The 23,990-nt window shown below is 43.0% G+C and overlaps 1 protein-coding gene across 3 annotated transcripts in view; it reads left to right on the forward strand.

The window, feature by feature from the left end:
• The window catches only part of LOC142651470 (kinesin-like protein KIF20A), a 75,378-nt gene that overhangs the window by 20,818 nt on the left and 30,570 nt on the right, over positions 1 to 23,990 (forward strand). For all 3 annotated transcript variants that reach the window (XM_075826227.1, XM_075826226.1, XM_075826225.1), the window contains exons 10-15: positions 9,371 to 9,442; positions 9,628 to 9,774; positions 9,935 to 10,097; positions 10,562 to 10,723; positions 11,599 to 11,738; positions 17,702 to 17,867. In XM_075826227.1, coding sequence (XP_075682342.1) covers positions 9,371 to 9,442; positions 9,628 to 9,774; positions 9,935 to 10,097; positions 10,562 to 10,723; positions 11,599 to 11,738; positions 17,702 to 17,867 — 850 coding nt within the window. The remainder of the gene's footprint in view (positions 1 to 9,370; positions 9,443 to 9,627; positions 9,775 to 9,934; positions 10,098 to 10,561; positions 10,724 to 11,598; positions 11,739 to 17,701; positions 17,868 to 23,990) is intronic.

Raw genomic sequence — 23,990 nt, forward strand, 5'->3', positions numbered from 1 at the left:
TCTTATTATAGGGAAAAAAATGCAGTATATGTTTATAGAACTTTTATTTTTCCACTTTTTTTTTATTTTTTTTAAACCTTTTTATTACTATTTTTTTTTTTTTTTTTTTCCACTTGTCCCACTAGGGGACATTTAGACTTGCAGCTCTGATCGCTGCTGGAATACATTACACTACCTACGTAGTGTAATGCATTCCAACTGTCATTGTGACGTGACAGTCACACTGACAGGAAGCCTCGGAGGACCGTCAGGAGACTGCTCCTCCGAGGCTTCCGTACATGGCAACCCGGAGGTCATTGTCTGACCTCCGATTGCCACGACAAGCATCGGAAGCCCCCACAATCACTTTGTGGGGGCTGCCGATGTGCTTCAAACCCCTTAAATGTGGCTAACGCAATATGTCGCTTCATTTATGGGGTTAATTGCCGAAATCCGCAGCGATTGTCCGCTGACCGGCAAGGCTGAATTGTCAGCTGTCGGGGACAGCTGACCTCCCAGTTCCCGGACACTGTCCGTTAGGACAGAGTGCGCCGGGAACTACTCCGCAACTGTACGTCGTGATGCGGTAAGCAATCCCTCTGCAGGACGTACTATTGCGGAGCAGCGCGTGAAGAGGTTAAAGCAAAGTAGAGGTGAAATTTACAAATTGTGTTTTTTTTTTTTTTTTTTTTTTTTAAATTAACACTGGATTTACCTGAGAAATGAAACTCAATATTTTATTGCCCAGATTCTGCAGTTTTTAGAAATATCCCACATGTGGCCCTAGTGCGCTAATGGACTGAAACAGGACTCGGAAGCAAAGGAGCAGCGAGTGGCTTTTGGGCCTCCTTTTTACCCTTTCACCTATGACAGCACCCCTGGAGAGACATCCCCTTCGCTGGACAGGAAGCCTGACGATATAAAAAAGGACACACCGCTCCACACACCCAGTCAGGTTTCCTGTCCTCCGGATGGGCTTGTCCTGATGGCAAGACACTCTCTCCAGGATTGCAGGTACTCCCCTTTGTTCCTGGAGGTGTTCTGAGGGTATAAGTCTCTTGGGGAGCAACCCATAGTCTGGGGCTGGTATCTCTCACCGCTTCCCTCTACGGAGGTGGAAGATTCCCGCCACGGGTGGGGTCTCTGGGGGGAGACTCTCTCTTGACCCAGCGTTCGGCCGCTTCCGGTGCACTGCAGTGACCACTTCCGGTCGCGGCACACATCACTTCCGATGGGAAGAACGCGTGGACGTCCCAGGAAGTGATGCTCCGGTGGCCCATGTGGGGAGGAGGGGCTACAGTGCGTCGTGGCCTGGGAGCCTCCCCAGCTAATCCTAGGCCTATTTCTAGGCCTGAACTAGACTGCTCCTTCTCCAGCAAAGCAACCAGCATGGAAGCTCCAGGAGAAGCAGCAGGACGCGTGTAACGGCCTGAGCGATCAGACCCAGGAAGGTCCTCAAGTCCGGTCAGAGAGGGTCCCAGGAAGAGAGTGGGCAAGGCTCGCAACAAAGAATGTGCCGTGTGTAGTAGGAAGCTGGCAGCCTCTTATCAAAAACGGTTATGCCAAACTTGTTTGGCTAAGATCCTGGCAGAAGAATACCCTAGTCTTGCCTCTAGCATAAGGGATATAGTACGTACAGAGGCTAAGAGCTCCCTTAGAAGGAATCATGATCATCCTAGCACCTTGTCTGGAAAGACTCGGCAGGTTCTAGATGTTTCTAATTCCTCTAGCGAGGAGGGATTTGACGAGGAAGGGGAGCTGGGCTCCTTTTGAGTCTTCCTCTGACGAGGATGGGGGAGGGAAGAACTTGTTCCCAGCAGAGGACGTGGACCAACTCCTTAAGGCAATCCGGGCCACGATGAATATCGATGACCCCAAGGAACCCTGGTCTGTTCAGGACATTATGTTTGAGGGCCTGGGTCCCAGGAAACAGGGGACTTTTCCTGTTCACGGGAATATATCCAGCCTCATTAAGAGGGAATGGAAGAACCCTGACAGGAAATTAGGCATTCCCAGATCTTAAAGAGAAAATATCCCTTTGAGGATGGCTTAAGTAAGGACTGGGATAGTTTTCCCAGACTGGATGCCCCAGTAGCGAAGATATCCAGGAAGAATGCCTTACCTTTATTAGGATCTGGGGTCTCTCCCCGATCCTATGGCTAGGAAGGCGGACTATTACCTTAAGAGAACCTGGGAATCCTCTGCGGGGGCCTTTTAAAGACCTGGCTACACACGTAGCCGCAATACCTGGCTTAAAGGTCAAGATAGCCCAGTTGGAGCTTCATCTCGGGGACAAAACTCCTAGGGATCAGATACTGGCTTCCCTTCTGGTTTTGTCTAAAGCCATAGATTTTTTGGCTGATGCCTCAGTGGACTCGGTCCATCTGGCAGCCAGCGCCGCAGCCTTATCCAATTCAGCCAGAAGGGCAATATGGCTGAAAACATGGAAAGGTGATGCAGGCTCCAATGGGAGACTTTGTTCTATCCCTTCAGGTGATTTTTTTTTAATTTTTTTTTTGTTTGGGGCCCCACTGGATGATCATCTGGACAAAGCATCCGATAGGAGGAAGGGGTTTCCTACCCAGGGCAAACCAGAGTCCTTTCATCCCAGGAAATTTAATAGAAAACCCATTTCCAAGGGACAGGATTTTAGATCCTCTAAGTTCCCTAGGAAGAACAGGGGTTTCCTGTTTAAGCCTGAGTGATGCCAAAAACAAGGATCACCAACAATGATGCCAGGGGGAGCAGGGTAGGAGGTCGCTTATCCCTTTTCTATCAAGAATGGGAAGGGATCTCCTCAAACAAGTGGGTTATAGATATCATAAAAACTGGGCACAAGCTAGAATTCATGTCCCCTCCCCCAGACAGATTCCTCCCCACAAAGAAGCGGAAGGATTCAGATAAACAGCAGGCCCTAGAATCAGAAGTTATTGCTCTTATCAGGAAAGAGGTTCTGGTACCAGTCCTAAGACCAGAGATAGGGAAGGGCTACTATTCCCCCCCCCCCCTTTTCTGGTAAAGAAGCAGGTGGGCCGATTCAGGGTAATAATAAATTTAAAGCCGCTAAACTCCTTCTTGATTTAGAAAAGATTTCGGATGGAGAGTATCCCCTCTACAGTAAATCTTCTTCTCCGGGATTGTATGATGACATCTATAGACCTGGAGGATGCTTATTACAATGTCCCTGTTTGCATCACTCACCAGAAGTATCTGAGGGTGGCAGTATTTTTAAACGACTCCCTAGTCCACCTCCAATACAGAGCGCTCCCGTTTGGATTCTCTCCGGCACCGAGAGTCTTTACCAAGCTTATATCAGAAATGATGTCATACATACGGACATTCTGATAATTCCCTACCTAGACGACTTTCTGATAGTGGCGGACACTGCCCAGACCTTGACACACCATCTACGATCAGTACAGTCGACTTTCATAGATCCTGGGTTGGAATATAAACATGAACAAGTCATTCTTAATCCCATCAAAAAGATGCATTTTTTTGGGGGATCCTTCTAGACGCCTCCAAACAGATGTCCTTTCTCCCTCAGGGAAAGATCAAGCCTTTGATAGAAAGTCTCTGTCCTACTTTTTAGATCGTTTGCCTTCCTTCAGAAGGGTCCTGGGCCTTTTGACCTCCTGTAGCCCGGCCATAATGTGGTCTCAGTTCAGGTCCAGACCTTTGCAGAGGGACATACTAGAAAAGTGGGACAAGAACATGCGCTCTCTAGATCACTCCTTGATCCTTTCCTCAGTAGCCAGACTCTCGCTCAGGTGGTGGATGACAGTAGAGAACCTCAGGAAGGGTGTTTAATTGGAAATGTCCCCAACCCTGACATCGTAATAGATGCCAGCCCCTGGTGATGGGGTGCCCATGGCGAATTCTTCTGCCTTCAGGGTCAGTGGGATACCCACACCTCCATAAGGTCTTCCAATTACAGGGAGCTGGAGGCAGTACTTCAGTCAATAAGGAGCACAATCCCTATACTTTCAGGAAAGATAGTGAAGGTTTTTTCAGACAACACGACTGCAGTAGCATACATAAACTATCAGGGAGGTACAAGATCAGGATTTCTGATGAAGTTAGATCTTTTCCCTAGCCGAGCTGCATCTATCGTCCATTTCAGCTGTCCAGCTAAGGGGAAGGGACATTCAGGTAGCAGACTTCTTGAGCAGAAGACAGTTGTTGCAGTCGGAGTGGTCCCTGAATTGGGAAGTCTTCCAGATGATTGTGGCCAGGTGGGGGAATCCTTCCATAGACCTGTTCGCTACGAGGGAAAACCGGAAGGTGCGCAGATTATTTTCCCTAGATCCCCGGGAAGATCCAGTAGTGGTAGATGCTCTCTCTGAGTTGGAGCCTGGAACGAGGTTATGCCTTTCCCCCTCTCTGTCTACTTCCGAGGGTTTTAAAAAAGATCAGAGAAGACAGAGCCTTGGTGATCCTGATTGCTCCATTTTGGCCAAAGAGGCCGTGGTTCACCTGGTTGAGGAAGTTGTCCGTAACCCGACCATGGATCCTACCAGACAGACTAGATCTCCTGTCCCAGGGCCCAGTAGTTCATCCAGACATCTCCAGGCTGCATCTTACAGCATGGAGACCGAGGGTAATCCTCAGGAAAAGAGGTATCTCTGAGACGGTCATCTCTACTTTAATGTCAAGTAGGAAGCAGGTTACCTCTAAGATATATTTAAAGGTCTGAAAAGCCTTTCTCTCCTTTTCAGGTATTGATATAGATCCATTAACAGATCCAGATATTCCCCTAATTTTAGACTTTCTTCAGGCAGGGCTAGACAAAGGCCTCAAGCCCAGTACGTTAAAGGTACAGGTTTCTGCCCTAAGCGCCTTTTTGATTCCAGATTAGCAGAACACCCCTGGATTAGAAGGTTCCTGATTGTGGCCTCCAGGATAAGACCCCAAGTAAGGTCTTCAGTCCCACCTTGGGACTTAAATTTAGTCCTTACTGCCTTGATGGGCTCATCCTTAGATCCTTTGGACTCCCTGTCCATTTAAGTTTCTCACTCTAAAAATGACTTTTTTACTAGCAGTTACCACCGCACGAAGAAGTGAAATTTGGGCCCTTTCGGCTTTGCCCCCTTACACTTTTTAATATTGGACGATGGGGTAATCATGAAAACCTTACCAGGTTTTTTTGCCAAAGGTAATTTCCCCTTTTCATCAGGACCAGGAGATTATTCTTCCCTCCTTTTGTGACTCTCCAAAGAATCCAAGGGAATAGGAGTTTAATTGTTTAGATGTAAGGAGATGCTTATTTCACTACCTGGAGGTCTTCAGAGAATCTCCTTATTCAGTTCCAGGGTCCAAATAGAGGGTCGGCAGCTAGCAGACCAACAATAGCAAGGTGGATTAAACAGGCCATACACTTAACCTATGTGGGCCAGAACACCAATCCCCCAGAGTTCTTTGGAGCTCATTCCACCAGAGCTGTAGCTACTTCTTGGGCTGAAAGAGCCAACGCATCTCTAGAGCAGATTTGCAGGGCGGCTACATGGAGTTCACCCCACACCTTATTAAGCATTGTTTACAGTTGCATTCTGTCACGGACTTCGCCTTTGGTAGGAAAGTTCTACAAGCTGTAGTCCCACCCTAAAACTGGGGTTCTAGTTTACATCTCAAGGGGTGCTGTCATAGGTGAAAGGGTAGAAGATGGATTACTTTTTCATGAACCTATGACGGCACCCCCTAGTTTCCCCCCCATTTATTAGACTTTCTTGATATCTGTTGTATGTATGTATGTGTGTGTGTGTGTGTGTGTGTGTGTGTGTGTGTGTGTGTGTGTGTGTGTGTGTATATATATATATATATATATAATGTCTTTGAATATATATTTATGGTGTGGGGTGTCTTTTCACTAAGGTGGCGCAAATAAAAGTAAAATAAAAATATTAATAAAAGTGTCCATACTCACACAGTGTATATATGAATGAAAGATAACTAATTCTCATCCTGAGTTCTTTCTAAAGACTGGGTGTGTGGAGAGGTGTGTCCTTTTTTATATCAGGCTTCCTGTCCAGCGACTGGGATGTCTCTCCAGGGGTGCTGTCGTAGTTTCATGAAAAACAGATTACCGGTAAGTAATCCATCTTTTTTTTTTTTTTTTTTATATATTTTTGGCACCTTGTCAGGTTTGAAGAGGTCTTGTGGTGCCAAAACAGTGGAAACACTCAAAGTGACCCCATTTTGGAAACTACACCTCTCAAGGAATTTATCTAGGGGTATAGTTCGCATTTTGACCACACTGTTTTTTCGCTAAATATATTGGAATTCGTCTGTAAAAATGAATCTTTTTTTTTTTTCTGAAAAAACATAGAAATTTTTAATATTTACAAAGAATAATGAAGAAAATGCACCCCAACATTTGTAAAGCCATGTCTCCGGATTACGGCAATACCCCATATGTGGTAATAAACTGCTGATTGGACCTAAAGCAGGGCTCAGAAGGGAAGGAGCGCCATTTGGATTTTGGAGCACAGATTTTGCTGGAATGGTTTTCAGTGCCATGTCTCATTTGCAACGCCCTGGAGGAACCAAAACAGTGGCAACCCCCAAAGTTACCCCATTTTGGAAACACCCCTCAAATAATTTTTCTAGGGGTGTAGTGAGCATTAAGACCCCACTGGTTTTTTGCAGAATTTATTAGAATTAGGCTGCGAAAATGAAGATCACAATTTTTTATATTTTTTTCCACTAAAATTTTCTCAAGAGATAGGAGAAAAAAACAACCAATTTTTGTAAAGCAATTTCTCCCGAGTACGGAAATACCCCACATGGGGTCATACATTTTTTTTTTCATAAGAAATGAATTGACCCTTTCCTGAGCTATTTTTTTGCTTATTTCGTTTTTCACTCCCCACGTTCTTAGAGCCATAACTTTTATTTTTTATTTTTCTGTCAATAGAATGGTGTGAGGGCTTATTTCTTGCGGGAGGAGCTGTAGTTTCTATTGACACCATTTAAAGTGCCATAAAATGTACTGGGAAACTGAAAAAAAAATTATTTGCGGGCTGATATAGAAAAAAAAAATCTGATTCCACTTTTTGGGGTTTTTCACGGTAAAAACGAAAACTTTACTTTATTCTGCGGCTCAATACAATTACGGTTATATAATTTTTTATTTATATTCTACTACTTTTACAAAGAAAAATCTAATTGTTAAAATAAAATTTTGTTTTTTGTTTCACCACATTCTGAGAGCCGTAACTTTTTTTTTTTTTTTTTTTTTTCGGTTGATTGAGCGGTGGGAGGTTTTATTTTTTGCGGGACGAGCGGTAGTTTTTATATTGGTACTATTTTTTTTTTTTTTGGTACATAAAAAGTGATCAAGAAGTTGTGTTTTTTTTTGTTTTTTTTCTTTTTCATTTTGCATCGCCATAATCTGAGAGCCAGAACTTCTTTATTTTTTTCACCACCGGAGCTGTGTGAGGGCTTATTTGATGCGGGACAATCTGTAGTTTTCATTAGTACCATTTTTATTTTTTAATTTTTTTTTTTTGCAAGCCGGGTGACCAAAAACAAGCAATTTTGACAATATTTTTTAGTTTTGTTTTTTTGCAGCATTCACCGGGTGATATAAATGAGTTTTTACTTTTAATTTGCAGGGTCGGTACAATTATGGCGATACCATATGTGTATAGGTTTTTTTAATGTTTTGCAGCGTTTGCGCAATAAATATCACTTTTTTCTTTTTTCTTTTCTGTCACCATATTCTGAGAGCCGTAACTTTTTTATTGTATTTTTTATGGCCATAAAGCAGTTTAAGGGCATGTATTTTTGCGGGATGGGTTGTAGTTTTTATCGATACTATTTTTGGGTACAAGCGAATTTTTGATCACTTTTTATATTCTCTATTTTACGAGGGGTGGTGACCAAAAAATAGCAATTCTGGTGTTTTGTTTTTTTTGGGGTGTTCATCGTGCGAGGAAAAATAACATCGTTTAGGTCGTTACGAACACTGCAATACCAAATATGTGTACTTTTTTTAACGTGTTAATGTTTTTCCTATAATGAAAGTCTTATAGGAAAAAAGCGTGTTTTTTGTATATATAACTTAACTTTTTAAAAACCTTTTTATTACTTTTTTTTACTTGTCCCACTAGGGGACATGTAGACTTGCAGCTTTGATCGCTGCTAGAGTATGTTACACTACTTACGTAGTGTAATGTTCTAACTGTCATTGTGTGCTCCTCCGAGGCTTCCGTACATGGCAACCCGGAGACCATTGTCTGGCCTCCGATTGCCACAACAAGCATCGGCAGCCCCCACAATCACTTCGTGGGGGCTGCCGATGTGCTTCAAACCCCTTAAATGCAGCGAACGCAATCTGCCGCCGCATTTATGGGGTTAATTTCCAAAATCAGCGGCAAGACTGGAGTGTTAGCGGTCGGAGACAGCGGACCTCCCGGTTGTCCGTTTAAGACAGTGTGCCGGGTACTACTCCGCAAATGTACGTCCTGATGCGGGAATCAAGCCCTCTACAGGACGTACAGTTGCGGCGCAGCGCGTGAAGAGGTTAAGAGGCTCTTCCACCACATAAGTGCCCCATCTCCTACATAATCTTATCGGCGCTGTAATGTAGATAACAGTGGTTTTTATTTTGAAAAACTATTTTTGAGCAATTTTATATTTGTTTCTTAATGGACAACTGGGTGTTTTTTAGCTTTTGGCCAAGTGGGTGTTTGAAAAGTGTATGACGCTGACTAATCAGCGTCATACACTTCTCTCCATTCAATCTCGCGAGATCACGCGGTGCCGTCACATACACCGACATTAACTTTACTGAAGTGTCTTGAGTGAATAGACATCACCTCCAGCAGCCAGGACGCAATGTCTATTCACACTCCCGACACTTCAGTAAAGTTTGTCTGGGACTTACTCGCACAGCACAGCGTGATCTCGCGAGATCATGCTATGCTGAGTACAAATGGGCATGAATGGAGAGAAGTGTATGACGCTAATTGGTCAGCGTCATACACTTCTCTTCACAACACCCACTTGGTCAAAAGGTAAACGCCCAGTTGTCTATTTAGAAACTAATTAGCATAAATCTAAAATTGCTCATAACTTACTAAAAAATGATTCTTCAAAATAAAAACCACTGTTATCTACATTACAACGCCAATCAGATTATGCAGGAGACAGGGCACTTATAATCTGGTGTCAGAGCCTCTAAGTGTTTTTTCACCCCCCCCCCCCCCCCCACCAAGTAGTAAATCACAAAGGGGGGAAAACTATTCATATTTGGTATCCTGTAATCATACAACCCATAGAGTAAAGTGTTTGTTTAATATTCTTTCAATAGCAAATGAGCATATTAAAAAGTAAAAAATACTGTGTAGACAGTGACCTTGTTCTAATGAATGTCTCTTATTCTTTTTAGTCACAGTATCTTTACCCTTCGACTTCTCAGATTAAGCCATGGTGATGACCCTAGCGTTCTAGGAGCGTCCGAGTAAGTGAAAAATTTTATTTTGAAGTAGAAGTCACTTTTTTTTTTTTTTAGCAGTTTATTACGAGTCTAAAATATGACAATGTGGTAGTTAAGTAAGAGCTTTAAAAGTGGGCTAGCATTGTATATTTCAAGCTGGCATAATTGTCATTTTTTGACGGCTATGTATTTTCTGTTCCCTTGTGCAGAATGTCTTTGTGTGACTTGGCTGGATCTGAACGTTGTAATAAAACACAAACTGTTGGTGACCGATTGAAAGAAGCCGGAAATATAAATAACTCCCTACTCATCCTTGGCAAATGTATTGCAGCTCTAAAGCAATGCCAGAATCCAAAGTAAGTTTGTGAACACACCTGGCTTTACTGTGCTATACTGTGTACATTTGGCAGCTGATCAAACATGTGCTTCCTGAATTATGCAATTGTTTGGTGGTGGGTTCTATCTAGAATAGGTAAACGGGAAGTTCTCTTCAAACTGTCTTTTCTTTATCCCCAGGAAAGCTAACTATGTCCCATTCAGGGAAAGCAAACTCACCAGACTGTTTCAGCCTTTTTTTTGTGGGAAGGGCAAAGCCTGTATGATTGTGAATATCAATCAGTGTGCTTCTACTTATGATGAAACGCTGCATGTTATGAAGTTTTCTGCTGTTGCTAAGCAAGTAAGTGTACAGCTGAAACATCTGGATTACTTATGGGCTATGTCCACCCTTTGCAACAGCTTTATTTTATAATTTCTCTTAATGCATCTATTATGAAGCCACTTTGCAATAGGAGCCTTTTCATAAAAACATATAATTTTTGTTTCTACAGCTCCTATGGTTCCATAGAAGCAGACCGCAAACAAACTGTAGACTGATCCTGAAGTCCAATTTCGATCTATCTGTTCTCTCTTGCCTACCAACCGTACGTTAACCTAAAGTAGGTGACAAATGGAGAAAAGTACAACTGCAGGATCGTACTACAGTTTGTCTGAAACCCTTTTTAGAAGCAATGGCTAGGCAATCATATCCGTGCACATAATATAATTTTATTTTGTATTGTGCTCAATAATCCAAAATAAGCGTTACTTTTTTCACCTATGCACCACTTTTGGGCAATTCTAATTTTGTACATTCAATTTTAGGTTGTTCAGACAATTCAGCCCCGAAACTTTGATTTTATGAGCCCGAGAATTGTTGGGAAAGATGGCAAGGTCATAACAGAAATTGATGCAAATATGTCAATGGAAGATTTACTTTCCGAGGATGAAGATGAGGAACTGGACCTCTCAATCCTGAGTGCAAGCGTAAACATTCTGTTAGATTGCTTAAAGAGAACCTTTCACCTGGCCATACATGTGCAGCATGTAATGAGCAGGGCTGCACAAACCCTGGCTACCGACAGTGTTACAGCAAGAGCTGGAGAGGGGAGACACACCCTCACTCTTCAGCTCTTGGCAGACAAGACTGAACTCTCGCGAGAGATCATTCTTGTACTTGTCTGCCGAACTGGCAAGGGGGCGTGTCACTGCTACGGACAGTGTAAGAGCTAAAGAGGAGAGCGCGCATGCGCGCTCTCCCCTTCAGCTCTTGCCCTGTCTGTAGCAGAGACACTCCCCCCCCCCCCCCCCCCCCCCCACGCCCGATTGACCGTTCAAGGGGTTATTTAAATATCGGGCGCCAAATATAACAGCACAGATATCTAAACCGAGGAGGGTGGAAAAAAAATATGTAAAATTCCCCAGGGTTTGTGCAGCCCTGCCCATTACATGCTACACTCAGCTGCACATGTATGGGCAGGTGAAAGGTTCTCTTTAAAGGTGTTTTGTAATTGGTGGTTTTTATTATGAATTATTTGTACACTTTTTGAGATACAGCTTCTCTGTATCCAGGATATAGATGCTGTGTCTTGCTCTGAAACACAACTCTGTCAGGTCAGTGGGATTGATGGCTTCGGTGACAGTGGGTTCTGAGTGTGTCTGACATGCAGGATCCACCTGTAATCGATCACATCTAAGTTCATGAATGACCGCGATGAAAAGGTTTCGTCTTGTATCAATTAGATCTCATGATTACAAATTTTCTTAATGTAAAATTATGGGAAGAACCACTGTGACGCAGACTCAAATCGTTTTTGTGTTTATTATATGTAATTTTGTTTTTACAATTTGTACATTCAAAGGATCTATTGAGAAAAATTGAAGAGCTGAAGGAGAAGCTGATGTCTGAAAGGCATAGCAAACTTCTGCTTGAAATACAGATCAGAAAGGAGATGGGGGAAGCAATGTATCAGCAGATGGTACACCTTGATGAGACTTGGAGGTACTTGGTTTGTTGCTTCCCAGTAGTGGATAATACCGCTTAAAAATGAGACTGATTTTGGTTTGTTAACCTGAATAAAGATGTAGTTGTATGGATGTGGCAAGTTTGTATTGTATTACTTTTCCAATGACTGTTTTCAATACAACTCTGCTACCAGGCACATTGCCTATATAATCAAATATACAAGTCCAATAAAACCATACCTAGTGACTACTAAAATACTTGCTAGGCATAATTGTACTGCAGAAACTCCAAGTTAGATCGGTACAGTTGTGACTAAAAGGGTTATTCCCTACTCCGATATTTATGCCATATCCTGTGGATATGCTATAAATGTTAGGTAGCTACAGGTCCTAGCTCTCTGATCTGCACCTGTATCGAGTATCGTAACTTCCATAGAATATATATGATAGCGGCATGGCCCCCTCTCCACTTTATCTCTGCATGGATTCTGCAGCTGCCCCACCACGGGGGGGGGATGGGTGACCGCCTTTCTTGATAGATTCTGGTACCAGCTCTTCACATCTGAGTTGGGAAAAACCTTAATGTTGATTATGGCTAGCAGTTAATAAAAACCCAAAATTTTGTGTCTCAGAAAATTAGAATATTATTTAAGCCCATTTTCAAAAATGATTTTAATACCGAAATGTTGGCCTACTGAAAAGTATGTACAGTATATGCACTCAATACTTGGTGGGGGTTCCTTTTGCATGAATTACTGCATCAATGTGGCATGGGGGCGATCAGGCTGTGGCACTGCTGAGGTGTATTGGTACTTTTGGCAGTGTGGGCAGGTGCCAAGTCCTGCTGGAAAATGAAATCAGCATCTCCATAAAGCTTGTCAGCAGAGGGAAGCATGAAGTGCTCTAAAATTTCCTGCTAGATGGCTGCGCTGACTCTGGACTTGATATAACACAGTGGACCAACACCAGCAGATGACATGGCCCCCAAACCATCACTGACTGTGGAAACTTCACACTGGACCGCAAGACACTTGGCTTGATGCCTCTCCACTCTTCCTCCAGACTCTGGGACCTTGATTTCCAAATGAAATGCAAAATTTACTTTCATCTGAAAACAGGACTTTGGACCACTGAGCAACAGTGTTGGTCCACTGTGTTATATCCAGTCCAGAGTCAGTGCAGCGTCTACCAGGAAATTTTCGAGCACTTCATGCTTCCCTCTACTGACAAGCTTTTTTTTTTTTTTAAACTCGTTTTATTGAAAGAATTGTACAATACAAATGTCCATAGTACATAACAAAAAATAAACACATTTATGTAGTCATACAAATTTTGAACACAGATGCATAGTGGCTATGGTGGTATTTAACATGTCATAACCTAATAGATCACATAGTTAACCCTCAGTAATAACATAATAACATCCCAGCGGGCAAAATACTTTCCCAGGCCAATTTGAGTTATTCCATACAAAATATGGAAATCCTATAAGTAACCAATCATGCAACATCCGTCCTCCTCAAGGTTGCAGCAACTGGTCCCTCAGATCTGTAAATCTATGCTGAGTATACAGGGTACACGATGAATCACACCAAATATGCCATATTTTATAAAATTTACCAATACACCCTCTTTTCTTATATAATACTCGCTCATATGGAATAATGGAATTGATCAACGATTTCCATTTCGTCACCCTAGGAGGTCTCTGATCCATCCACCGAAGTGCGATGGTTTTCCTTGCCATGAACAATACTTCTTGCAATAAAATACGTATGTGGAATGGCCACTGATCTTCAAGCAGCACCCCAAATAGACAAATCTTGGGTGAAAAGGGGATCGGCTGCTTCACCACTTCCTCAACCACTTTCAACACCTCCCCCCAAAAGGAGGCCACCACTGGACAATCCCAGATCATATGCCAGAAATCAGATCTGGGAAAACGGCACCTGTGGCATTCAGTGCTAGGATATCTGCCCATTCTATGCAGTCTCACCGGCGTGAGGTAACTCTGATGAACTATAGATAATTGAATCATTTTGTTATTTGCCGCCGGTGATACAGACATAGGAGATGAAAGTACATCCTCCCATTCCTCCCCTGTCGGATCTGGTATCAGGCTCTCCCATTTATCTTTTACCGGTAATTTGACATTGGCCAATTTAGCTTGGATAAGGGCCGTGTAGACAGCCGAGATCAGCCCCCGGGGGCCCTGTGATTTAAAAACTCCAATCAAAGGGAATCGTGAGAATTCGTGGTCTGACCTAGGGTATTGACTTGCGAGAGCATGTCGCAGCTGCAGATATCTATAAAAGCTTTTCCTAGGAATTTGGAAGTCCTCTTGCATTTGCGCAAAGGATTTAATGGCATTATCCGTATACACATCCCCGACTCTACGTACCTCAAATCCATCCCAGAAAGAGGGGGCCTGCCCCTCCATTAGATGTGAAAGAAGGGGATTATCCCATAGTGGCATGTCCACCTGTATATCTGCATATGCATAAATTTGTTTGGCCGCCGTCCATGCCTGCACTGCCACCTTGTGGATTGGGAGCATTCTTTTAGAAGTTCCCGGGGAGCTTTCTAGCACTGGCCAAAGGTGCGTTAGATGCAAATATGTAGCGAGGTGCTGTTCCCTCATTGGTAACGGGTCCGACCCTGTCCATAGCTGTAGATATCTCAACTGCCCAGCTAGATAGTACATAAACAAATCCGGTAGTGCCATTCCCCCCTCCTGTTTAGGTCTCTGCAGAGTAGCCAAGCTAAGTTTGGATCTGTTGGATCCCCATATAAAAGCCGGGAATAATGCATGTAGGGATTTAAAAAAGGCCTTATATACTGGTATGGCTGCGTGCTCCAGAACATACAGACATTTTGGCAGAATAACCATTTTAATTAAATTTACGCGACCCGTCACTGCCAGTGGGAGTGCCCCCCACACCTTGAATTTGAGCTTGATATAGTCTAACAGAGGCAGTATGTTGGTGATTTGATCTTGCCTATGGTCTCTGTTTATGATAATACCCAGATATTTAAAGGACGACACTACCTGCAGGCCGTGCTCAGCTTCCGCCCACCCCACTTCCTTCAAAGGCATGAAAAATGATTTGTTCCAATTAACATGTAGGCCAGAAAATCTACCGAATTGGTTCAGGATTCCAATAGCTAGCCCCAAGTTGTCTTTCGGGTATGACATATACAATATCACATCATCGGCGTACAAACTAATCCTCTCCTCTCGTCCTCCCACTACTATTCCCCTATATTCTGGGTGCGTTCTTACACGTATCGCCAAAGGCTCAATAGCTATTGCAAACAATAGCGGGGAGAGAGGGCACCCCTGCCTGGTACCTCTACGGAGTTGAAAATAAGGGGACATTATACCATTAATCAAAATTTGTGCCCTCGGATCCTTATACAAGATTTTTATCCATTTCATGAAAATCAGGCCAAAACCAAACATCTGTAATGCTTCAAACAAATATGCCCACTCAACGGAATCGAAGGCCTTGGCCGCATCAAGAGATGCCATTGCCCAGTCCTCCTTCAGTGCCTCTCCTATTTGAGCCAAAATTTGAACCTTGCGTATATTGTCAGATGTGGACCTCCCCGGCATAAAGCCTGCCTGATCCGGATGAATGAGTTGTAATATCACCTTATTCAGTCTATTTGCCAGTACCTTTGCAAGTATCTTGTAGTCTAGATTCAGTAATGAAATAGGGCGGTAAGAACTACAGTCCCTAGGGTCTTTGTCAGGTTTTAGTAACACTACAATTGTGGCATCATAGAAACTGTCCGGTAGTTTCCCCTCCCTCCGGGCATAAGAATACATAGAGCATAATGGGGGAATGAGCTGGTCAGAGTAACGAAGATATACCTCCAATGGAACCCCGTCTGGGCCCGATGCCTTACCCTTCGACATATCCCTCAATGCCTGCGTAACCTCGTCTTCCGTGATATCGAGTTCTAACATATCCCTGCCTGCCACATCTAACTGGAAATTTCAAGTCCTCCAAGTATGATACACACTCGGACCAATCATACGTAGACTGCGAGGAGTATAAGTCCCTATAGAATTGGGTGAATCGGGCCGCTATACTAGGGGTATCAGTCAACTCACGGCCCTGACTGTCCTTAATCTTTAGTATTGCTGAGCTCTGAGAGCTGTGGTGAATTAAATGAGCCAGCAATTTACTTGATTGGTTTCCCAATTCAAAATAGGTTTGCCGAGCAAAAAACAGTTTCCTATCAGCTTTTTCTTGTAGTAATAATAAGTATTTACGGCCCATCGTCAGCCATGCATGTTTATTTGCTTCAGATGGGTTTTCTATATACTCGCCCTCCAATGTTTTACATTGCTGTGCCAACTGACCCTCTTCCTTTGCCGCTTCCCTTTTTATGTAGGAGATTGTAGATCGCAAGCAGCCTCTAAGGTAGGCCTTCAGGGTATCCCATAAAATATTAAGATTATCACACGAGTTATTGGTATCTTGAAAAACCTCCAATTGATCTGGTATGCGATCTTGCGGCCCTATCAGGGTGAGCCAGAATGGATGAATTTTCCAGCTACCAATCCTCACAGGCCCTGGGTGATTGAAACGTGCTACCATCGGAGAGTGGTCTGACACTCCCCTTACTTCATAAGAAACATCCGTTACCATCGGAACCATTAGAGCGTTCCCAAAGATATAATCTATACGGGACAGGGAATTCCTACCGATAGCATGACATGAGTATACCTTTACATTCGGATGTTTGCACCTAAATATATCTATCCAACCCATTTCTTGAAATAGCAAATTCAACTCTGTTGGAGCCACCGATAAAACCCCACAATCCACTTCCCCTCTAAATCTATCACATTTGGGATCCATGACCATGTTAAGGTCCCCCATGCCCAGTACCGTAGCTTGTGGGTAAGCGGCAGCAAATGCGGCAGCCCCATGTAAAATCTGTATATTCGCCGGAGGAGGAACATATAGGCCCAGTAATACAAATGGTATAGTGTCAATGTAAGCATGTATAAACACATATCTACCTTCCTTATCCACTTTAAGTTTGACCGCTTCCCACCTCAGAGATTTGTGGATTAATACCGATACCCCCCGGGAGTAGGACGTATGGAAAGAGTGTGAAGACCATTGGATCCAAGGTCTACGCAATAATCTCGCTTTGTCTGGGATTAAATGTGTCTCTTGCAGACATATTATAGAGGGATTAAATTTACGGATACATGCAAAAATGGCTGCCCTTTTCCTCGGGGTACCCAGCCCCCGTACATTCCAAGACACGATCGGTATAGACGCCATTAGTGGGGCCGGAAACTATGTCTGCCTCGGAGGGAAGATGGCTCCCGACTCCTGCATACCCTCTACTGACCAGCTTTATCAAGGTGCTGATTTCATTTTCCAGCAGGACTTGGCACCTGCCCACACGGCCAAAAGTACCAATACCTGGTATAATAACCACCGTATCACTGTGCTTGATTGGCCAGCAAACTCGCCTGACCTAAACCCTATAGAGAATCTATGGGGTATTGTCAAGAGGAAGATGAGACATCAGACCCAACAATGCAGACGAGCTGAAGGCCGATATCAAAGCAACCTGGGCTTCCATAACACCTCAGCAGTGCCACAGCCTGATCGCCCCCATGCCACGCCGCATTGATGCAGTAATTCATGCAAAAGGAGCCCCGACCAAGTATTGCGTGCATATACTGTGCATACTTTTCAGTAGGCCTACATTCTGGTATTAAATTTTTTTGAAATTGTGCTTGAATCTAATTTTCTGAGAGACTAAATTTGCGGTTCTCATTAACTGTTACCATAATCCACACTAAAAGAAAAAAAAAATGCTGTAAATACATCACTCTGTGTGTAATTAATCTAATGAGTTTTTTGTTTTTTTTTAAATTGAATTACTGAAATGAACGTGTGTGTGTGTGTGTGTGTCCATTCTTTATCTAATATTGAGCTTGCAGTTTTATCAATCTTTTCCTAGTAAGCGATTTGAGGACTTGAGAGAAACTACAGAAGAGCAACTGGAGAACAGGCTTGAAATGTACAAGAAAGCTATAAAAAACCATGCCTACCGTCAAGCAGTGGAAGACCTTGAAGAGGATTATGTTCCGCTAGATGAATTTCAGGCTGAACAGGAAAAAGTTGAGGTTGGTATGTCTTATATGCGTAGCTAGCCACCAGGTGTATTTACTGTAACATTTAAATGTGAATGCGGTTTTCAGTGTTTTGCATAGTGTGATTAATTTGTGAAAGAAAATAGCTTTAGGAAATCTTCCTTTTTTCACCCCACTCTTGCTATTTGGATTTTTGCTATTTGGATTTTGCGTAGTTGCTTATATTTAACCCCTTAACGACCACCAATACGCCTTTTCACGGTGGCCGTTAAGGGTACTTATGCCAGAGCGCCGCCTTTTCACGGCGCTCTGACATAAGCCCGGCACGGGTGTCCTGTGCCTGCTAAAGCGGATGTTGGGCTGAAGACAGCCGGACACCAGCACTAACTGGTGGGATCGATTTCAACATCGATCTCACCCGTTTAACCCCTTCGATGCGGCGCTCAATATCGTACGCCGCATCCAAGTGGTTTTGGAGGGAGGGTGCTCCCTCTCACCCCATCGGCGCATTGCAATCGAAGGGTGCCGATGGCTTCTATGGCAGCCGGGGGCCTAACAAAGGTTTGCCTGTGGCGGATGCCTGCTATGCCATGCCTGAGGAATGACCTAGCAAGTGCCTGTCAGTTTTACACTGACTTGGAATAATACGCTGCAATACAGAAGTATTGCAGTATATTATAAAAGCGATCAGGAGATCATAGTGAAGTCCCCTAAAAATAAAGTTAACAAAAAATTTTAAGAAAGTTAATAAAAATCCCAAATAAAATGAAAAACCCACTTTTTCCCTTTATAAAATACCTTCATATGAAAAAATTAAATAAAACCTTAATAATTAACAAAAAATTTGATTAAAAAGTGATCAAAAAGTCACATGTACTCCAAAATGGTACCAATAAAAACTAGAAGTCGTCCCGCAAAAAACAAGCCCTCATACAGCTGCATCGGCGTAAAAATAAAATTAATTATGGCTCTCAAAACATGGCGACACAAAAGCAAATTTTAAAAAAAAGTGTTTTTACCGTGTAAAAGTAGTAAAACATATAAAATCTATAGAAATTTGGTATCGCCACAATCATAATGATGACACACTGAATAAAGATGGCTTGTTATACTACACAGTAAATGGCGTAAATCTAAGACTCAAAAAAGTGGCGAACATTTATAAATAAAAAATTCTATTACCCCCCCCCCCCCCCCAAAAAAAGTTAATAAAAGTTAATCAATAAATTATATGCACCTCAAAATGGTGCTATTAAGAAAGACAACTTGTCTCGCAAAAAACAAGACCTTCTACAGCTATGTCGAGGCAAAAATAAAAGTTATAGCTCTTGGGATGCGACGATGGAAAAATGCAATTGCAGTACATACCATGTAACTGAATAATTAGATATGGTTGTATTAATCGCTTAATAACCAGCCCATTTGAAACCTTAATGACCAAGCTATTTTTGCTACACCATGCTGCAGAGTTAACCCCTTCCCACGATTGGGCGTGACTGTACGTCCGGAATCAGTGATTTCCCGCACTCGGGCGTACAGTTACGCCCAAGCTTTAAACTGTCACCATGTCAACAGACATGGTGACCGTGTTCTGATCGCAACTGTCAGTTGCCGAGCAGGACTCGCGGCACAGGACCAATCAGAGTGGTCCCGTGCCGGCAAGAGCTGTAATTGGCCAGTCAGTACTGACAGGCAAATCAGAGTGCAGGACGAGTATTTTGCCGGCATCTCCGGCTCTCACAAGCTCATTCCTGCCAGAGAGCTTGTCAGTCGGAAGCCAGTGAGAATACAGTGAAGATTGTTAAAAAAAACAAAACCGCAATCTGTCCCTTTTGTGCCCACTAACCAGTGATCACCCCCTTTGGTGCCCACTGGTGAAGAAAAATATATAATTATATAATTTCAGTCCCCCACAGTGTCCTTCTGCCATGCTGTGATCTGTGCCCATCTATCACCTGTCGCAGTACCCGGTCACCATCACCCTGCTGTGTACCTAGATTGCCCACTGCCCGAGTTCCCTGTTGGGTAGCAATTCCACGTCTCATTTAGTTTTTCCCCCTGGTAGGTAGGGTACCCTTACTAATTGAATAAAGCAGGGTCGCTGGTCTGTTCTTATTCTGCAGTTGAGTAGCACAGTTTATTTTTTGATAAAAAAAAAATAATTTTGAAAAAAAAAAGTTACAGCAAAAAATCTGTCCGTTAGTAGCAATTATTTAATATGGCCAAAAGAGTCTTCACAGCCAAGGAAGCAGATGAAATGTTGTATTCCGATAAGGACCGCACGAGTGAAGGTGAAGCACCGTTCGTGCTTTCATCTGCATCCAGTGACTAAGTCTGCACCCCCCTGTCCTCGTCGGCGCAGAAGAGCCGTAGGTCCTGCTCTGCCTGAGCTGACATGGGAAGCTGCGGACAATTATACCCCAGGTGCCTGAATTTACAGCCCCCTCTGGCATTCAAATTGAAACTACGGGTTTCATCCTCATTGATTATTTTAAAGGTTTTTTTTTTCAGACGCTGCATTAGGGTTAATGGTCCAGCAGACCAACATTTATGCGGAACAATTTATCTCCCAGAACCCCTACTCTTATTATGGGAGAAGCCAAAATTGGACCCCCACAAACCCAGTGGAATTGCGGAAGTTTTGGGGCTTATTTTTACGTTTTGGCCTCATATAAAAAAAGCCCAGTATTAGAGACTATTGGTCCCCTGATATTTTATAACACCCCCCCCCCCCCCTTTACCGCACAGTAATGACAAGGAAGCGATTCGAAGCCATCCTAAAGTTCCTGCATTACAATGACAATAGTCACTGCCCACCCCCACTGGACCCAAATTTTGATAGGCTGTATAAAATAAGACCATTAATTGCCCACTACGCCCAAATTTTTTCCCAAGTCTATACCCCCCAACAAAATATTTCGCTGGATGAGTCCTTCGTAAGCTTCAAGGCTAGACTGCACTTCAAGCAGTATCTACCAAATAAAAAGAGCCTAGTACGGCATAAAACTCTACAAACTCTCTGAAAGTGCCACCATTTACACCTACTCGTTTAGGGTTTATGAGGGGAAAGACTCGTATAGATCCCCCAGAATGCCCCCTCCCCTTCCTAGGAATTAGTGGAAAGATCGTATGGGATCTTGTCCATCCTTTACTTGGCAAAGGATATCATTTCTATCCGGACAACTTCTACAACAATGTCCCGTTGCTAAAAGTTCTCTCGTCCAGATCCACATTGGCGTGCGGAACAATCCGCAAAAATCAGAAGGGCCTCCCCAAAACATTGCTGGGTCAGATCCTAAAATTAGGAGAGAACCGAGCTGTCTGCAGCGACTATCTGCTCCTCCTGAAGTATAAGGCTGGGTTCACACGAGCACATTAACGTCTGTAATGGACGGACGTATTTCGGCCGGAAGTCCTGGACCGAACTCCGTGCAGGGAGCCTGGCTCCTAGCATCATAGTTATGTACGATGCTAGGAGTCCCTGCCTCTCTGCAGGACAACTGTCCCGTACTGTAATCATGTTTTCAGTAGTTCCACGGAGAGGCAGGGACTTTTAGCGTCTTACATAACTATGATGCTAGGAGCCAGGCTCCCTGCACTGAGTTGGGTCCGGGACTTCCGGCCGAAATGCGTCCGTCCATTACGGACGTTAATGTGCTCGTGTGAACCCAGCCTTAGTCATGTCCCACAAATCCCGGCCTGTGCATGAAACAAGGTTTCAAAATATATCATACCTCCTTGGATTTTTTATATATTTATTCTATCACCTTTTCTATCTCCCATATTTGCTATGACCAATTATTTAATTTTTTTTACTAACTAGCCCCATTTAAATTTTGATCACTTAAAATTTGTAAAAAACCACCTTAAACTAAACTAAAAATTCTCACTATACCCGAGGGAGTGTCTGTCTCATCCAGGTTGCAAATCTGGGTGAGAGGAATAAATCCAGATGGGATTGGTTGTCTCCGCAAATCTTTTTTTGCTGAGGCCTTTGATTTATTTTTTGGGCTGGATTTTATGGAATGGTGGGTATGTTGGTAGTGGGACCTGCCATTCCCTCTCCCTCCATTGCGGGTTTTCCAGGTTGTCCTCCTTCGTTACTAAAATTAAAGTATTTCTTATTATACCCCTAGATGAATACCTAGAGGGTTGTCACTTCACAATCTAAATCTTCTTACTATACTGCTAGATGAATTATTTGAGGAGTTTAGAAACCCAGAAAAGTGACCCCATTTAGGAAACTAATGTTTTGACCCCCCCCCCCCCCCCCCCCCTGAGCCTCTGTTTTCATGACACAGGGCAGTAAATGCCATCGTAGTAGGCCTCAGATGTTGCATGGTGCTCTTTACCTTCTGAGCCCTGCCATGTGCTCAAACAGCAGTTTATCTCCACAAATGGGGTATTGCCGTATTCAGGAGAAATTGCGTAACTGTGGGTGCTTTTTCTCCTTTAACCCCTTGTGAAAATTATGAATTTGGGGCTAAAGCAACAGTTTCTTTGGTAAAAAAAAAATCTACATTTTTATTTTTTTTACTGCCCAGTGTATGAAACACCTGTGGGGTCAATGCTCACTACACCCCTAGATGAATTTAAGCGGTGTAGTTTCCAAAATGGGTTGTTTTTTGGGGGGTGTTCTTTATTTTTGCACCATAAGACCTCTTCTAACCTGACATGCTGCCTGAAATATAATTTAAGAAAAGGAAGGCCAAAAAATCCACTAGGTGCTCCTTTGCTTCTGGGGCTTTTGTTTCAGTCCATTAGCACACCAGGGCCACATGTGGGATATTTCTAAAAACTGCAGAATCAGGGCAATAAACATTCAGTTGAGTTTCTCTGGTAAAAACCTTCAGTATTACAGGAGGAAAAATGGATTAAAATGGAATTTCTGCAAAAATAAAATGAAATTTGCAAATTTCCCTTCCGCTTTTCTTCCTGTGAAACGCATAAAGGGTTAATACATTTTCTAAATGCTGTTTTGAAAACTTTAAGGGGTGCAGTTTTTAAAATGGGGGGGGGAGGGATTTGTGGGGTACCTAATATATAAGGCACACCAAGCCACTTCAGAACTGAACTGGTCCCTAAAAAAAATAGGCTTTTGAAATTTTCTTACAAGTTTAGCAGCAATTTCTCACATTTTCAAGCCTTGTAACGTCCTAGAAAAATAAAAGGATGTTCAAAAAACGATGCCAATCTAAAGTAGACATATGGGAAATGTTAGGAAGTAACTATTTTGTGTGGTATAACTATCTCTTACAAGCAGATACATTTGAATTTCGAAAATGCTAATTTTTTGCTAATTTAGATATATCGACCAAATTTTTTCACTAACTTTAAAATACAATGTCACAAGAAAACAATCTCAGAATCGCTTGGATAGGTAAAAGCATTCCCAAGTTATTACCACATATAGTAACACATGTCCGATTAAAAAAAATGAGGCTGTCATTTGGTCAAAGTGGCTGCGTCCTTAAGGGGTTAAAGGGAACCTGTCACCAGCATTTCACCTATTCAACCAGCAATACCTGGTGGAAGTGGGTGAAAAATCATTTCTATATCACCTATAATTGTCATCTTAGTCGGCTATATAGCTTTAGTATTCCGTTTTTTACTGTTCCCACTAATGAGCAGAAAAGAGCAATATCTTCGTTCCTCAAGTCTTTCCGAGTTTACCCCGCCTCCTTACTTTTGATTGACAGCTCCTCGCCACACAACATCCTGAGCTTGCGCATTGATGTCCTATTCCGTTGTACACACGTACCAGGACACTGGATTATTACGATAAAAGGCGCAAAATGTTTGCAGACCGTTATTTACAATGGGAGGAGGAGTTTAGGAGAGGGGATAACGGCAATGAACTTTTTATAGCAGCGGCCAGTGAGGGTTAAGTAAAGTTCAATAGGTGAAATGCTGGTGACCGCTTCCCTTTAAAGAGGCTCTGTCACCACATAAGTGGCCTATCTTCTACATAATGTGATCGGTGATGTAGATTACAGCAGCGTTTCTTTTTTTAATTTAGAAAACGATCATTTTTTACTGAGTTATGACCCATATTCGCTTTATGCTAATGAGTTTCTTAATGGACAACTGGGCGTGTTTTACTTTTTGTCCAAGTGGGTGTTGTACAGAGGAGTGTATGACGCTGACCAATCAGTG

The sequence above is a fragment of the Rhinoderma darwinii genome, chromosome 5 (assembly GCF_050947455.1).
Source record: "Rhinoderma darwinii isolate aRhiDar2 chromosome 5, aRhiDar2.hap1, whole genome shotgun sequence".
Classification (NCBI taxonomy): Eukaryota; Metazoa; Chordata; class Amphibia; order Anura; family Rhinodermatidae; genus Rhinoderma; species Rhinoderma darwinii.